The sequence below is a fragment of the Pituophis catenifer genome, unplaced genomic scaffold, assembly GCF_029215685.1.
Source record: "Pituophis catenifer annectens isolate HBS135680 unplaced genomic scaffold, rPitCat1.0.hap2 SCAF_2, whole genome shotgun sequence".
NCBI classification, from domain to species: domain Eukaryota; kingdom Metazoa; phylum Chordata; class Lepidosauria; order Squamata; family Colubridae; genus Pituophis; species Pituophis catenifer.
The window spans coordinates 122,354,786-122,373,043 of NW_027256882.1; the positions used below are offsets into that span (position 1 = coordinate 122,354,786).

The 18,258-nt window shown below is 36.9% G+C and overlaps 1 protein-coding gene across 2 annotated transcripts in view; it reads right to left on the minus strand.

Annotated features, from left to right (window-relative positions):
- Window positions 1-1,715: 1,715 nt before the first annotated feature.
- Window positions 1,716-18,258, minus strand: part of DNAJB1 (DnaJ heat shock protein family (Hsp40) member B1) — a 50,407-nt gene continuing 33,864 nt past the window's right edge. The window contains exons 2-5 of one of the 2 annotated variants that reach the window (XM_070937415.1): window positions 6,586-6,724; window positions 5,259-5,740; window positions 3,156-3,721; window positions 1,716-2,754 (exon numbers count right to left, since the gene is read on the minus strand). In XM_070937415.1, coding sequence (XP_070793516.1) covers window positions 2,524-2,754; window positions 3,156-3,721; window positions 5,259-5,469 — 1,008 coding nt within the window. In that variant the 5' untranslated portion in view covers window positions 5,470-5,740; window positions 6,586-6,724 and the 3' untranslated portion in view covers window positions 1,716-2,523. The remainder of the gene's footprint in view (window positions 2,755-3,155; window positions 3,722-5,258; window positions 5,741-6,585; window positions 6,725-18,258) is intronic. The other variant, XM_070937416.1, reaches the window with a different exon arrangement.

Here is an 18,258-nt window from a genome sequence, read left to right on the forward strand (position 1 = left end):
TTTGACAATTATACCCTAAATACCAGTTGGTGTAAAATAATAGCTAGAAAATGTCCTTACTGTAGCTCAATTTCTAGTCTAAACAAAAGCTATTGGGCAAGGTACTATAATGGTCTTTAAAAAATTAACATAGACTTGGTTTATTTTTGAGAGAAGACAACCAGGAAACTATATGTCTGTAAGATAGACCAAAAAAAACCAAACAAAAAACAGATGTTAGTGGCAAATAATTTCCCTGTTGCTAAGTAACTACATGATCCATGTGGTCACCTGGAGTCAAATTCAAATTGGAGAGTTTAGTATCTCACTGAAGAGTCAGGCATAGCAGAAAAGACTTTTGGGTATAGGATGATATTTTTACAGGATGATATGTATCACTGAAATATTGTACACCCACAAATAAACAGTTGGCATACTTTAGATAAGTTACTATAGATAATTTAGGTTAACCACCACCCTATTTAGCGATTAAAGCTATGATAGTTCTGAAAAAGTAACTTAATGGCTAGTCACACATGACCATTTTAGTGTCTTGTGGTCAGATGATTGCCATTTGCATACTCGGGGTTTTTAAAAATTTGTACTTTATCTACTTTATTTGTATACCTTTATATAATAACTTAATATTTTATGTTAAATAACTCAATGCAGCAAACATATCCCAACGTATCTTCTTCCTATTTTTTCCCCACAACCACCACCCTGGGAGGGGAGTTGGGCAAAGACCCAGTGATTGGCCAATGATCATCTTTCATAACTAAGGTGGGACCACAAATCCCCCTTTTGAGAGTGGTGCCTTAACCACTAGACCAAACTGGCTATTGTTATATTATCAACAATAATATTATGGCCCACCCCAAGTTATGAGAAATGTATTTCATCAATTTCCTCCACCCAGTGGAGGAAATTGTTCCACTGTACAAAACTAAATAGTAGGATGTCATGTACACTGGCACTTTACCAATTTGATGAACTCACCAACAACTTGTATGATGAAGTATTGTTGCTGTACATTCTACAGCTGGAAGACCAACATACCTTTGTTCATTAATTTCTCTCAAAGCTAGAATCTGTCATTAAACCAATTAAATATCAAAAAGTTCATGTTATATAAAGCATGTATACCATCTTGGAGACACAAGGTTTTACTTTGATATTGATATCAAATATATGACACTTTGGAATTTATATTTATTAAATCGTTACAAACGAGGGTGTACTTTTAATATTAGAATGTTAGCTGTCTGCAAATGACAATGTTGTCCTTCTCCCAAACCAGTCAAGTTTTAGATTACGAATAATCTAATTGGGGATATGAAACAATGTATATTTTTTGAAGAATTGGCTAGATTTCTTAACCAGCTCTACTGCTTTTCTGCAATAATCCTACTGAAGGATCAAAGAGCCTGGTATAATTTCTGTTCAAAACACTTGGCAGCAGAAAATCTGCTTTCTTCATTAGACAGCTACAGCCAAATTCTAATTACAGTAAAGATTATTTCTCCTCATTCTTGATTATAAAATCTGAACAAAACAAATGGTGCTTAGTAATTTCCTTAAGAAAATAAGATTTAGCATTATACAATGTCTTTTTCCCATGACAGAAAACAGTGACAATTCATGTGTAGTTTTAAGTATCTGCTATTTTGTCAATTTGCAGCAATCATCAGATTTAATTTACCAAATTTTTAATAATCATAGGAGCAAAACAAATATTTTAAGTATATATATCAATAAGCAAGACTCCAAAGTCTTTTTATTAAAATTTTCAACTGTAAATTTGACAGACTTGATACATTCAATTCTTTTAGACCAAGTCCCGTAGCAGGACATATAAATATGTCTGTATAGAAAAACATTATCTGGCAAGTCTGTAAATCAGATGGTTTCCTGTAATTTTTTTGCATGCGTTCAAGAGCTACCCGGTATTAGAAAAAGCCCTATTCCATTCAACTTTCTGAAAGAGGCAAATTATTTTTATGGCTATATGAACAACTTTCCAGTATGTCAGCATTTGGTACTATTTAAGGAGTACCATAGGAATATCAAGGAAACTGGAAATCTGAATATTTACTAAAAATAGCCTATCCTCCTTCAGGAAATAATGTAAAAGACAAAGACAACACAATACAACATAGACAAGAGATTGGAGATGTTTACTTCTGAAGTCCAGTTTAGATTTTAGTGTCATTTTTTCTTCCTAATGAGAATCTGTATGGGCATGGCCTGACTAGGGCTTCTCAAATAGATGCAGAATCATGTCTGGTTGCCATACTCTGATTCAAATTTTTGAGATGTTTTCCTGTTTCTTTCAGCAAATGCTCCTGGTTATAAATGCTATGAGCAAAGGCAATCTGGATCTAAAGTCATTTAGCAGTGTAATATTTTTTTCAATCGATTCTTTGAAACTTTTTGTAGCATAAAGTTACTCTCATTCCACTGCCAAAACAGACCCTGAAATCTTGATTCCCGTCTGTAATCCTCCATAATAGAGGTAGTGCAGTCCAGTTGATGCCAGTCTTATTATATTGGCAAGATCTGTTCTAGGACGCTTTTGGAAGACTGTGGAATTCTGTCTGGGAATCTTACATCAAATTCAATAATAAGATCTCCTCGCTGATTTAGATTCTTGGGAAATGGAAGGCCTTCTCCGGGAATTCTTCGCTTCATGCCAGGTTTAATGACATCTTTGAATATCATTGGTATGGTTCTACCATCTAATGTTGGTGTATTCACAGTGCAGCCACACAAAGCCTGTATATAAAAATAAACCACATAAATCAGTATGTTTTTTACAAATGAGAAAAACTAGGGAACATTTCATTTTCATTCATTTGACAATGACTTTAAACTTCAATTAGATTTCATGATAAGAGAAAACGCCAAAAAACTGAATGCCACATATATACCAATATACTTCAATGTTCCTGTTCAAGCTACTACAACATGAAGCATGCTTCCTGCATGTGTTCCATAATGCTATCAGTGTCTTGAGAGTATATACTCTTAGGGAATATTTAAATTTGCAACAAGTCTATTCTTAGTTAAATATGGATTATCCAAATTAAACTTTAATCTATTTCAAAATGCAGTAATTCAGACATTTTACAACCTAGTCCATCTTTCAAATGACAAAATCCAGCTTTTTAACTTACCTCACGGAGGCTGATCTTAGCTGGGTATACAATATCAGACCCATCTCTCTTAAAAGTGTTGTGTGGCTTGTCCTTTAGAACAAAAACTATATCAGCTGGAATGTTGGTTGGTGTTTGGTCCCCTTCTTTGGGAAATGTGATCTTAGTTCCTTCTTTCCACCCTCGTTTTACTTCTATTGTTAAAATCTTATCCTCATTGCGTGTGCTTTTCCCATCTGGATTGAGACGCTTGTGTGAAATTTTCATTTTCTTCGTGCAACCTGTGTAAATTTCCTCCAATGACACCCTCAACTCATGGATGATTGGAGGATCTTGTTTCTTGCGGATGTTTTCATGTCCTCCACGACTGCGAGTAAAACCAATATTGCCAAGGTTTTGAAAAGTTGAAAAAGGATCATCAACATCCATGTCCTCATCTCCATTCCTCTGAACAAAAAAGGTATCAAAAGGATTCCGTCCACCGAAGAACTCTGTAAACATGGCATGAGGATCTCCATGGAAGGTGTAAGTGAAAGAAGTACCATTAGGACCTCCTCCACTACAACTGGGACCACCACCTTTTAATCCTGAAATAGAGAAAACATAAAAATGCATTTCATCCAATAAAACTTATGTTCAATGTCTCATGTTACAGTGTCTCTTTTTAGTAGTATTATTTTGAGAATGTCAAATAGGGCTAATCTTAGAAATGCCTCCAATTCTCACCTCCATTTTTCTCTCACAATTCCTTTTTTCACCATGTTCATGATTCAACTGTATAAAATCAGCAAAACACCCTTTTCAGTGTTTCAGTCTATGATACTCTCCTGAACTGAATGTTATTATAGCTACAACACAAATTATCATTCATTTCTACCTAAAGTGGATAAAGCAATAGGTATCTTGCTAGAATATTCTAGCTACTACTAGAAGACTTTGCAGGAAAGGCTCCACCTATCTAAGGCAGCTTGTCATGCAACCCAAATATATGCAGTGAATACATATTTTACCAATTCTTCAGAGGAAAATTGCTGAGCATTTACTATGAATATAAGCAAGCAAGACAATGGAAGCCAGTACTGAAAAGCTATCCCAAATCTGTACAAATTGTATAGTAAATTGTATATAGTCTGTTTTAAATGCTGCATTTTATAAATGGAATGATGTTCTTTAAAACATACATGCCACAAGGTAAGTAAGTTGACAGAATGTATATACTCAGCAATCTTTTTTAGTGTACATAAAATCATTAGAAACAGGAGAAATTCTGCATTTTAATACATTATTTTGTAGTTTCCTATAGGAAGCATTTCTACCTGGCTCAAAGTAGCTTCCTACTAGACAGGAAGAACCTGTAAAGTAATGGTGGATTTTTGAGGAGTGACCTTAATACAATCAGAACAATTCAAAGATGGCAACTCATCTGGCCAGTTTCCAGAATGCAGAGTAAAAAAACTTGTTCTCTACTATTTTGCCCTCCCTTGGGAAATTAGTCCGATCACGGTCGTTTTCCACAGCCTCTGGGAAAAAGAAGTCTTTATTAATGGGACCTCTAAAAGCTAGATCTGACAATTATAATAGTAGCAAACTGTAAAGTTAGCAGCTATCTTTTCTGGGTGAGGGCAAGATTATTAGCAATCAAGGAAAACAGGAGATCATTCTTTGGCTTAAGCAAATTTTAAAGATAAAAATATTTCAAAGCTGATTTTTTTTTTTTATTCAAGTCCCCTGCCCGAGTACAGTCGTTTCACTTTGAAGTTTCACTTTCTAATTTCATTCGCTTTCATGATAAAAAATATTCAACGGGGGCGATTTAGTTCTGCTTCCCTGACCAGCTAATTTGTTGTTTTTTTCCTCTTGGGTCCTGCAATTTACGCTGCGAGCCAGGCCATTTCAATTTTCCTCTTAAGAGAACCTAGCAAAGACAGCAGCACGCTAAGGCAGTTTCGCTAGTTTAAAGAGAGTCCGATTCTTAACAAATTAGATCCCCCCTTCTCGTAAACTCGGATAAGCGACAACGTGTTCTAGACATCCCCACCATGCATCGCAGACTCGAATTCCCCTCCGCCCGTTCACACGACTTCCCTCCCCCGCCCCTCAGCCTGTCTCTGTCTCGGCACGCACCTTCCTCGCCGAACTTGTCGAAAATATCGCGCTTTTTCGGGTCGCTCAATACATCGTACGCCTCAGCGATTTCTTTGAAGCGCTCTTCAGCTCCAGGGTCCTTATTCTTGTCGGGATGGTAGCGCAGCGCCTGCTTACGATACGCTTTCTTAATGTCATCGTCGCTAGCCCCGCGGGCCAGGCCCAGGATACGATAATAATCTTTCCCCATCGCCCTTCGCAATTCCCTCAGTAGCCGGCCACCTACCCCGTTCGCTCGTTCGCCTCCCCAAGCTGTAATTTAGAAGGAGGCGCTTCCCCTTTCCAAGTTTATATGGCGGGCGGAGGAATCTTCCAGAGTTTGCCACAACATTCTCTCCCGAAAGCCCGCCTCTCCATCCTTTGTCCAATTGCAGCCGAAACCTTTCGAACGCTGCGCCAATGAAGACGCGGCGTGCGTCACACATAGGGGAAGTAACGGTTGCCGAGAATCCGCCTTCTACCTTAAGAGCGAAGGAGATAAGCAATTGCGCTTCTGTCAACGGTTGTTTTCCTTCCGAATTCTAGAGGCTGGCGGCTGGTCTCAGGGCGGGGGCGAATCGGGTGACGTCACGGGAGGCTCGCGCTAGACCTCATCTATTAAAACCTTTCCAGAAAACGTCGAATCCCCCCCTCCGGTCATTGCCATTCAATTAATCAACTCCACCCAGAAACTGAGGTTTTCTTAAATCTCAAGTCAGCCAAGATTCAGAGAACCTTGTAACGCCGCAGTTTCACTTATGTTATGCCAGTTTCTCCACAGTCTGGTGCCCTATGAATGGAATTTCGTTAGATGGGGAATTGGGGAAGTTGGAAATCAAACACATCGGGAGGGCAGCAACTGGGGAAAGCAGGCGCTCCACTGGGTGGTTATGACAATGGTACAAAATACAGGAGAACATTTTGAAATATTGTTATAATAAATGTCATTTTTGGCTAACTGTCACTAATGATAAGGGTGACCCAAGCCTGTAAAGTAATAGCTGTAGTGGCATTTAACAACATGGACATTCACCCCTAGGCTATCTGCAGATTTACATAATCCAGCCAGCTAGCAACTAAAATTGAATTCAAGTTATAATCTTACATGGAAAGCCAGTTATTTGTTACCTGAAGCACAGAAGCAAATCCCTAATGCCCACAAAATATCTATCACTGCAATCAAATTATTTTGAAATTTAAGGCAGCCTGAAAAGCATTTAAAAGTACCTCCTTGGCAATCATAAATGCATTTGCTTCCCTTTTAATATCCCAAAGCAAGTTGCCAGAAACAAGCTTCTCAATAAAAAAGCTGCTATTTTTTTTTTACCTTCAAGTTAGTGTTGACTCCTGGAGACTGCCTGGACAAGTCACTGCAGCTTTCTTGGCAAGATTTTGGAAGTTATTTGCCATTACCTGATTTCTGCTTGCCTCATATTCTGCTTCTGTTAAAACCTCTGAAATCATATCTGGATCAGAGACAAATAGAAAATTAAAAACAATATTAACAGAATAACTGTATCAAGGCAACATTTTCTTTGTAATATTAATTTGAATAGGTGCCCAATATTCAAGTTGTGATTGCAAGTGAACACAAAATCTAAAACCAACAGAACAATTTTACAGTATGTCACAGAAGTCAGTACACCCTCTCACATTTTGTAAATATTTAAGTATATCTTTTCATGTGACAACACTGAAGAAATGACACTTGGCTACAATGGAAAGTAGTGGGTATGCAGCTTGTGTAACAGTGTACATGTGCTGTCCCCTCAAAATAGCACAACACACAGCCATTAATGTCTAAACTGCTGGCAACAAAAGTGCGTACACCCCTAAGTGATAATGTCCAAATGGGGCCCAAAGTGTCAATATTTTGTGTGGCCACCATTATTTTCCAGCACTGCCTTAACCCTCTTGGGCATAAGTTCAACAGAGCTTCACAGGTTGCCACTGGAGTCCTCTTCTATGCCTCCATGATGTTGTTATGGAGCTGGTGGATGTTAAGAGACCTTGCGCACCTCCACCTTCCGTTTCAGGATGCCCCACAGGTGCTCAATAGGGTTTAGGTCTGGAGACATGCCTGGGCAGTCCATCATCTTTACCCTCCGCTTCTTTAGCAAGGCAATGGTCGTTTTGGAGGTGTTTTGGGGGTTGTTATCATGTTGGAATACTGCTCTGCGGCCCAGTCTCTGAAGGGAGGGGATCATGCTCTGCTTCAGTATGTCACAGTATATGTTGGCATTCATGGTTCCCTCAATGAACAGTAGTTCCCCAGTGCCGGCACCACTCATGCAGCCCCAGACCATGACATTCCCACCATCATGCTTGACTGTAGGCAAGACACACTTGTCTTTGTACTCCTTGCCTGTGGTTGCTGCTACATACGCTTGACACCATCTGAACCAAAATAAGTTTATCTTATTTTATCGGACCACAGGACGTGGTTCCAGGAATCCATGTCCTAAGTCTGCTTGTCTGCAGCAAACCATTTGCGGGCTTTCTTGTGCATCATCTTTAGAAGAGGCTTCCTTTTGGGACAACAGCCCTGCAGACCAATTTGATGCAGCGTGCGGTGTATGGTCTGAGCACTGACAGGCTGACCCCCCACCCCTTCAATCTCTGCAGCAATGCTTGCAGCACTCATACGTCTTATTTCCCAAAGCCAACCTCTGGATATGACGCTGAGTACGGGCACTCAACTTCTTTGGTTGACCATGGCGAGACCTGTTCTGAGTGGAATCTGTCCTGTTAACCCACTGTATGGTCTTGGCCACTGTGCTGCAGCTCAGTTTCAGGGTCTTGGCAACCTTCTTATAGCCCTAGGCCATCTTTATGGGGAGCAACAATTCGTTTTTTCAGATCCTCATTGCCATGAGATGCCATGTTGAACTGCCAGTGACCAGTATGAGAGAGTCAGATCGATAACACCAAATTTAACACACCTGCTCCCCCTTCACACCTGAGATCTTGTAACACTAACGCGTCACATGACACCAGGGAGGGAAAACAGCTACTTGGGCTCCATTTGGACATTATCACTTAGGGGTGTACTCACTTTTGTTGCCAGCAGTTTAGACATCAATGGCTGTGTGTTGCGTTATTTTGAGGGGACAGCACATTTACACTGTTATACAAGCTGTATACTCACTACTTTCCATTGTAGCCAAGTGTCATTTCTTCAGTGTTCTCACATGAAAAGATATACTTAAATATTTACAAAATGTGAGAGGGTGTACTCACTTCTGTGACATACCGTAATATCAAGTTCACCTAACCTATAAGGTCATTCCCAGGGGACATTCAGTTGTTGAAGGATTTGCAAAATGCTGGGAGGGTCAGGGCCAAAAAGTCTCCAAGTTGCATGAACTTCCAAAGGGCAAACACTTTCTGAGTCTGCACAGTACTGCTTAATAAATGGGCCTGCCTTGCCTGATCTAGTATACCAGGCAGAAACAATTGGAGAAAGGGGTCCCACATCAGGGGTGGGTTCTACGTACCTTTACTACTGGTTCGCAACGGGGCCGTGTGTGTGCGCTTGCTTCGCTTGCACATGTGCGCTCTTCTGCGCATGCACAGAATGCGTTCTGATGACATTGGGGTCGGTGGACGGAGCCTCCCGCCGGTTTTACTACCAATTCTATAGAACCAGTGCGAACCGGGGGCAACCCACCACTCTCCCACATATACCGTAAGTCCCCATGAAAGCCTTTATATAATGTGGTAATTAACACCCTGAAGTATACCTGGAAGCTTATTAGGTTTTATATAACCAAATTAATAAAGTTTGGCAAAATATTATGAATAGCTTCCAAGTGTTTATTATATGCTGCAATGCAATAAAAAACATTTACACAATGAGAATTTAATAAATAATTGCAGGTGAGTGGAAAAATAGCAGCAATTATTTCCATTCCTTTCTAAGTGTAGTAGAGTAAGTCCTTTAAGCCAAATTTCTGGATAAGAAACATAAGGCAAGTATTTATCTGAGATAACCTGTCTACAGGGAACCTGTCTTATATGGATTAAGTAATTCCTTAAATGTCAATAGTACAAAAATCTATAAAACCAGTGTAATTATTTTTTTTTTGGAACAATATGATGTACTATCTTGCGATACTTATGAACCTGTCAAATACCCATACTCAGTGGCATCCACAAATGTTGATTTTGTGCCATGGAAAACACTTACATTTCTAGCAATATAAATGGATCTAGAAGCAATCCCAAACTTAAACTGAAAGTATGTTGAATGCTATCATTTCCACAGGTAATCTGTTCAATAATAGCACTTCCAACTTGTTTGGTTCAAGTTACACTTTGTTGTCTGTCATCACATCTCTTAATACAGTCAAGGGCCGATCAAGCCACTGTGTTGTACTGTTAAGGTACTGGAGTAGCATTGCAGAATTCCAAATTTTAATTCTGAATTAACTTTAATTCACACTCCACAAGGTGATTGGTTTTTAGCCTTGTCACTCACAGCCCAACCTATCTCTTTGTGAGATAGGTTGCTATAGTTGCCAGCATAAAGAAAAATAGCTATGTGTCATCAGAATGCTCAATCTTCAGGTGATATTATCCAGTCTTTTAATATAGATTTAACTTTAAGAATAAAACATGCAGACCTCACAAAACAAACATTAAGCATATATTATGGGTTATACACCAACCTAAGGCTGATCCAAGGGAACTGCTTTCAGACCCTTTCATAAATGATTCCCAGATTCAATTAAAGTCATTATTAACTTGTATTTTTACATTATTTTTTGACATTGATCCAAATCTGTACTCTAATACAGATAATCCTTGACTTACAACTTTGATTGAGACTGGAATTATGGTTATTAAGTTATGCTTAACGCCTTGTAAACTGCCCTGAGTCTCCGGAGAAGGGCGGCAAATAAATCAAAATCAAAATAAATAAATAAATAAATGCTGATCGATAAAGGGTCATCATGTAACCACCCCTGATTTTACAACTTTTTGCGGCAGTCATTAAGCAAATACTTAATGTAGTCATAAAGTCAACATGGTGGTCCTTAAGCAAATGCTGCGGTTGTTCAGCAAACTCATTGTTTGCAATGGGTGTTTTTTGCCAGGAACTGGAAATAAATGTTGTAAATTGTGGTCAAATCTGAGGGGTCTGGTGAGCGCTCAAAATACAATAATTTGACTGCTGGAGGGGAGAGGGGCAACCACGAGAACTTCGAATCTGGGTTGTACTTTTTAATTAACTCCAAACAGTTGCTAAGTGATGGGTTATATGTCAAGGACTACTTGTAGCTGAGTTTATCATTGTTCTAAAGATGGAATTATATAGTTTCCAGCAGGAAGAATAAAGATGTACAGTTTCCTAGGAGCTGTTATCATATATAGAGCCAACTCCATAGTACTTTGGGGGAAAATAAGAATTAGTACCCAGTGCTGAATTTATCCTACCAGGCTGCAATTTAATTTGAACAAATCAATATACACGGCCATATGAAATATTTTAAAGTATAAAAATCTAGACTCCCATGTATGTTTTCTAATACGGCATTATAAAAAAAAAATTGTATTGTCCATGAAAAAAAATCATTGATCCCAATTGCTTTTCTTTGCTCCTCTCTTTCTTAACTTCAGTGTTTCCAAGAACAGCTGCTGATCAAAAATAGACAAAAAATTCTTCTGCGTGTCTTGCATATCTCAAGAATAGATTAAAGCAGCTGATGGTATGTATTAATGTAGTCCTAAACATGTAGTTGTCTTGCTTTCTTCCTGCCCCAGTGAAAGATAGAATGAGAAACTGTAAACCAGCTACACCAGCTCACTTTTCTCAATTTATAAATGAAGATCAGGCAGACCCAGTTTCTGTATTAAAAGGTCTTCTTAGGGACAAGATTGGTATATTTTAACTGAACTCTTTTTATCATTGGGTATAACTAGAAGAGAAATATATGCAAATATTATTTATTTCTTAAGTTCTATTATACAGTTCATTTAATTATGCTGGTTTAGTGAAAGGAGAAAAAGTAACAAAACGTCACGTGACAACGCTGTGACAACCTGAGTTTGACACCCCTCATATAAGACAATGCTGATACAGTATATACAATCTCCATTACTAGTCCATAACCTACCTATAATATCTGTTCCAAGTCACTGTCAAATTATGTTGCCTGATTAGTGAGTGTGACATTTTCACCTCCAGTTTTGAATATGTGCAAAACATGTTTATTTCCCCATTTTCTACAGGGAAATGGGAGAGTAATAGGCATAGGTAATGGAGGGAAAGGAGCAAATAAACAACAAAGGCTCCCTTCAATAATCTTTCATTATTTTCTAAACACTGCAATAAGGAAAAGTGGGTCTAATGCATCTAAGGTGAAAATCGCAACTGATGGCGTTTCAGAGTATTTTAATATTGAATTGCACAAGCAGGTTTCCTCTTCTCCAGATAAAATAGTGGAAGTCTGGGCCTTCCAGAGTGCTGGTGATAAGGACATGCACAAATGAGTTCCTATTTTTCTTCATCAGATAAAATAGGGGAAGTCTCGTTTTCTCTACTCCATCTTGTTGGAACCCTACAAGAGGGAGTGAGAAGGTGGTAGATTTTAAGTAAAGGGTGTGTGGGTGTAAAAAAAGAGCCATCCTGGAAAGGAAGATGGCATAGGTGGGGGCTGGCTAGCATTCATAAGGAACTTCTCTGGTGATACCCATAACAGAGTACCTAACCTTGCCCCAAGTGATAAAACTTTACCCATTGCACACACTTTGAAGCTGGTATAATAAAGGGTAAAAACTATTTTATTCTGTATTAATGGAGAAAAAAACCCTAGTTTATTCTGGTATAATAATAGTGACAATTTAAGGCTGTTTCATTCATGGGGAGTTGAAGAAAAATTTGTGTGAATAAGGGGGAGCACTTGGATTGTTAGGGGATGCTATTGCTGCATTAAGCTACAAGTAACCACAGAGTTTCCATATAAGAAAAAGAAAAATAGAATCACCCATTGTGAAGAGAATAGTACAACTTAGAATAAATTGAACAGATATGAGTATCTTTATATACAGGTATTCCTTGATTTACAACAATTCATTTAGGAACCGTTTGAAATTGTTCACACTTATGATTATTGCAGCATCTCCATGGTCACATGATCAAAATTCAGGCAGTTGGTAATGGACTCAGATTTATGATGGTCACATTGTCCTGGGATTATGTGATCACTTTTTGAGACTTTCTGACAAGCAAAATCAATGGGGAAGCCAGATGCACTTAACAACCAGTTACTAACTTAACAACTACATGATTCACTTAACAATTGTGGCAAGAAAGGTTGTAAAATTAAGCAAAATTCACTTAACAACTGTCTCGCTTAGCAACAGGAATTTTGGGCTCAGTTGTGGTGATAAGTCGAAGACTACCTGTAAATGCCACGACAAGTTATCACAATGACCTGACACATAAGTAAGTTGAGTGAAAATGCAGACTAAAAATTCGGCATTGATATAGAGGATTGCAAGTTTTAATTGGATATATTCTTAGAAACAAGATCATTTCCAAAATAGCAAGGCTTAAAATATACAAAATGCACTTTGTCTGGAGATATGCTTATGATGTGATTCATACACTGTATGACGCATACAGCAAAAGAAAAGGGAGGGCATCGCTGAAGAATGTCTTGAAAAAGCTATCAAGCAGCTGACCTGGTATTTGAATTTTAAAAAGGATAAAATAGTTAAGTCTGTAAATATTTCTAGATGACATTTAATTAATATTTCAATAATTTAATTAGGAAAAAAAAGTATTAACAGGAGCCAAAAATGACTTCTTTCTGCTCACTGAGCATAAACCTCAGAAGACAGTTAAAAGAAGTATTTTAAAAACAATAAATGAATTAATGTCTACTTTTGATTCACATGACACCATGAGATAAGATTAATTTTGTCAAATGTCCACAGATGTTATAACTTCTAATGAGATAAAACAGGTATTACAATTTAAAGAAAACAGTCATGTCTAAATCAGCAATGATGAATATTGATAATTACAGGGTTTGTCCTATGTGCATCCTAGTATCAAGTTTCTTTTGTCCTAAAGAATTGGCATTAAAAAGCAATAAGGGAGAAATGTTTGGCATATCAACTCTTTGGAAAAAGCTCTTTACCTTCTTTGAAACTAATGTTTTGGGAATCTATGTTTCAATACTTAATACTGGATACAAATAAATAGCCCTGGTTAAGAAACTGTGATGTTTATAGATATTCTGTGGTAGTTGCAGAGCCAACCAGCACCTTTCTGAAGAATGTTTCAATAATTGTTGAAAATGTTGCTGCCACTTGTTTCAACAGAGCATAAAATTTAGATTGATTTATTCTACTTTTTTGTTTCCCTTGGTTTGGACTCCTTTGCTTCCAGAGATAGTGCACTCATTTGCAGTTAGAAGCAGGAATGACAATAAGACAAAGAAAATCCGAGCAGGGTCCTTTTAAAAGAAACAGAACCTAAACAAGAAGAGTTGTGTTTCCTCTTTCTCTTTGTCTGAGACCCAGGTTCGAAGTATAGATTGGGAACTGGCAGAATCATGGTCATGAATCATGTGCAGAAGGAGGTCACAGGCTTGGACTGAGAAAATGACCTTATAACAAAACATCAAAGAATAACAAGATAGAGGGTTTATATTTTTTTCTTTTATACTTAACATCCAGAGGTGAATTTTTGAGTTTTAAGCTGAGGAAGGAGTTCTCACTTTCTGAATTAATGCCTAATCAACTAGATTCACTGCCAAGTATGCACTTTATAAGAATTGTTAATATCATATTGGATTTGAGTCCTAGAAGCAGACAGTTTGAAAAAGTCATCATCTCCTCTTAGCAATTGTGGTAAACATAATTGATTTATTCTGTCCATCAGCACTTTTGAAATTGGATACAAATCTCTTGTCCATGGAGCTTGGTGGCCTGATTCCATAATACTGTAGTCATATCTGACATCCATAAAGCATTTTGCTAATCGATCACTTGAATTCATTTAGACTTGGGTTGCTTCCAGACAGACAGCACTTACCATTAACATTTTAAAAGTGCAGCTGTTCTATTTTCCCTCCTTAATAGGTAAGTTATAAACAAATTAAGGATAGAAAGAGGAATAGAAGAAGCAGGGATTTACCAATAAGGCAATGTGCACCCATGACATTCTATGAATAAAGAGGGAGGGAAACTGCATCCCAAAAAATATTTTGCAAGTATCTTTGAATTACAGATTAGATAAAATCCAAAATATTATTTTAATACTTGCATCTCTTTCTAATCTTGCAGCCACAGGATTTTGATAGAGAAGAAATTCAACTGGAGAAATTCAACTTGCATTGATTCTTATCTGTCAGGCCTTTATAATAGAGAACTGATCAACTGGATCCAAGAAGTTAGTATCTTTTTGAAAGAAGAATCATTGTCCACTCTCTTTTAAAAAGAGGCAATTTTCACATTTATAAAGAAATTTTAATTAGACTTGTCAGGCAAGACATGAAATCATAGTTTGATCTTAGCTATTAGATAGTTTAAATATAGGTACCTAGTTTGGAAGATTCAGGACTATACTAGATTAACATAAGAGATAGAATCAGAAGCTTCATCTACAACAGGGGTAAGCAATTAATTTTCCCAAGGGGCCACATGAAAAACTGGGACTGTTGTGGAGGCTCAAATCAATAGGGCTCTGAAAGGGCGTAGGCACGCACATAAGTACATACATAAATCAGGAAAAAAAATAGGCACCTTCAAAATCAAAGCAATGCTGTTGTATTAAGTTTATGGTGTATACTTATTTATATTTTATTTCTACTTTCCAATTGACCCCATGCGGACCAAACAGGGTCAGCAAAAAGGTTGGATCTAGCTTGGGGGCTGTCAAATGTTCAGGTCTGCTCTACAAAGCCAAAATAGAGGACTGGATTTGTACAATTGATGTAGTTTCTTTTTATTTCTGAGTTAGAGAGAATTTAAGTGTGACCTATTTTATTCATATAGTAGCAGCAGCCCCAACAAAATAGTGGCTCAAATAGCAAAAAAAAAAAAAAAAGAAAAGAAAAAGAAAAAGAAAAAGAAAAAAAAGAAAAGAAAAAAGAAAAAAAAGTTTTGTGACTAAGCAATGGAACCAATTGTAAATAAACAGAAAATATGTTTTACTATTCATAGTTCTACCTGGACTAAAAATTACTTGGAAGGGTATAATATATAACATAATCCTGATGGATAGGATATTTTGAAAGGTAGTTTCAAAAAATTGCATTGGTATTTTTATTTTCATGTGTTTATAAATCAAGCTATATTTGCATTCATATATTGCATACATTCATACAAATGAATCCATCCCACTATTTCACTCCATTGGTTGCAAAATGCAAAAAAGATCTAAGAAACACAGATCCAACTAACTAAAGAACTGAGATATGGAGAAGAAATATTGCCAACACAAATTTATACTGACAACATTCATGTACTGGTATCTCTTCATACATTTCTATCAGTGGTGAAATTCAGCTGGTTCTATCTGGCTCGGGCGAACTGGTAGCGCCAGCGGTGGGAGGCTCCACCCACCCGCCTGGATGTCATCACATCCAGTTTTTGACCCTCTGCGCATGCGCAGAAGGCTCTGTGCATGTGTGGAGGAGGTGCGCTCGCTCACATTTATGAACTGGTAGCGAAGGTAAGTGAATTTCACTCCTGATTTCTATCCTTGCAAACATTTTTTCCAACATGTCCTCACTTTTGTTCTTTAAACTTTTCAGCTTTCTCTTTCTGAGGATTTCAGCAGTTTCGCTTAAATACAACTTTCTTGGTTTTCTTCTTTTTTGCCCATTCACAGTCATTGCATGTATTTGTTTCCCAGGTGGATCCTCAATCATTATATCATTACATTCAAATGTACTTGTTTCACACTAATCCATGTTTAACACCTATTTGAACCTATTGCATCTTGTTAAATACACAGCTTTAGACGCAATATAAATTTTAACGAGTGGGAAGAGGCATGGAATAGGAATTATAAACTAACCAGAGCAGGGACTTATAAGGAAAACCAGTACAAAATGCTACACAGGTGGTATCTAGCTCCTGCTAGGCTAGCAAAGATGTATCCAAATATACACCCAAATTGTTGGAAATGTGGTCATGGGCAGGGCACCTTCTTTCACATGTGGTGGACATGTCCTGATGCGAAAAGGTATTGGAGCAAGATTTGGAGATGGTTACAAGAAATAATTGGAGAAGATATTGAATTGACCCCTGAAATATTTCTCCTGGGAATAGTAAAGAGGAACTATGGAAAGAAAAAGATTTATTTAATTATACATATCACCACAGCTGCTAGACTGGCATATGCACAATACTGGAAAGAGAAAGATCTGCCAACAGAAGAACACATAATCAGGAAAATACTGGAGTGCGCAGAGATGAGCAAACTAACCCATGAAATAAATGAAGATGAAAATTCAGATTACTATACTGTCTGGGGAAGGTGGTATGAATGGATGAATGATAAAGTAAAAGAAGGAGAAAAAGATGTACCTAATAAAAGGAATAAGTAGCGTAAGAAACACCAGGTATATATCTTGTATATATGTACAAACACTGCACTTCCGATGTAAATAGAAATGATATTTAATGTATTTTCACAAACTTAATAAAATATATATATATATATAAAATACACAGCTTTAAATGTCCCATTCCTGCTGCAACCAACTTACTTGTATATTTCTCTTACATTCAATTATTTTCTTATCTGACAAAATTGGCAGAAGCAACTTCTGTTTATATATATATAGCCATTATTACTTCTTTTGCATTATTAGATTAATTTTCAGGTCCATATTCCTTGTTGCATTGTACAAAGTAAAGTTTGCTTAAAGAAATACATTCTTTATGTATTTATTCATAAGAACATTAAATAACTGAAAGTCATCTTTGTCCTACTTCCTGTTGAATTTTGAAACATTTATTCTCAAAATTTGCTTCCATTATATGCTACCCTTAGGAACTTTATAATCATATACAATATTCCATAATTCAAGCCTATTCAGTTTATGATACATTTTCTCTTAATCAACAAATGTTCAATAACATTTCTTCCTTAGATTAATATCCTGATGAAAAGCAAAACCTATTCTAGACAGGTCTGATACATCAAATTTTGCTTATTCTAACTTCCTGCATCCTTGCAAAATTTTAGGAATTCACATTTGAATTTTCTTGAAAAAGGAAAGCTGTCCAATGATAAATCATTTAAGTATTTCTGAGTATTGAATTAGTAGGTGAGAATAAAAATAGAGTAAATACTTTTTTATTTCATTGAAAATATGTGACAATCCCAAATCTGGAATAGATTATACTTGTTTAGTGACTATTCTGTCTTCCAAAAAACTTTTTTCCAGAAAAATGCAATCTTTTTACTAGTCCATCATACATGATTAAAAAAAATTGGTCTCTCCAATATTTTGAAGTGTAATTTGCAGTAGTCTAATTGGAGTTAAGTGCCAATGATGTACCATCTTCCAGTGTACCTCCTGTAAATGAGCTGACTGAAGTAATCTGATTTTCATATTATTTCCTACCTCATCTCATCTATTAATTTTCCTAAATCTGTATGCACTACTCTTTTAAAACCTACTCTGGTTTTAAAACCTACTCAGGTGTGTGTGTGTGTGTCTGTGTGTGTGTGTAAATTCCAATTCCACATTTTTGGAATTGTTCCTTCAGGTTGATATCTATTAATTTTTCAAAAGTAAACACTGATCTGTTGACTTTTATATCCTTCTTATTCAAAGAGGATTTAAGTTGGAACAATTAGCAAGCTATTTGTAACTTAATCTCTTTATTACACATTGTCTTACTGTATTATTGTAAAAGTGATTAAAGTGTTTCCTAGGCTTCAGTTGCATTGACCTATCTTAATTACAAGCATAGGTAGTCCTCAATTTATAACAGTTCATTTAGTGACCTTCAAAATTACAACAGC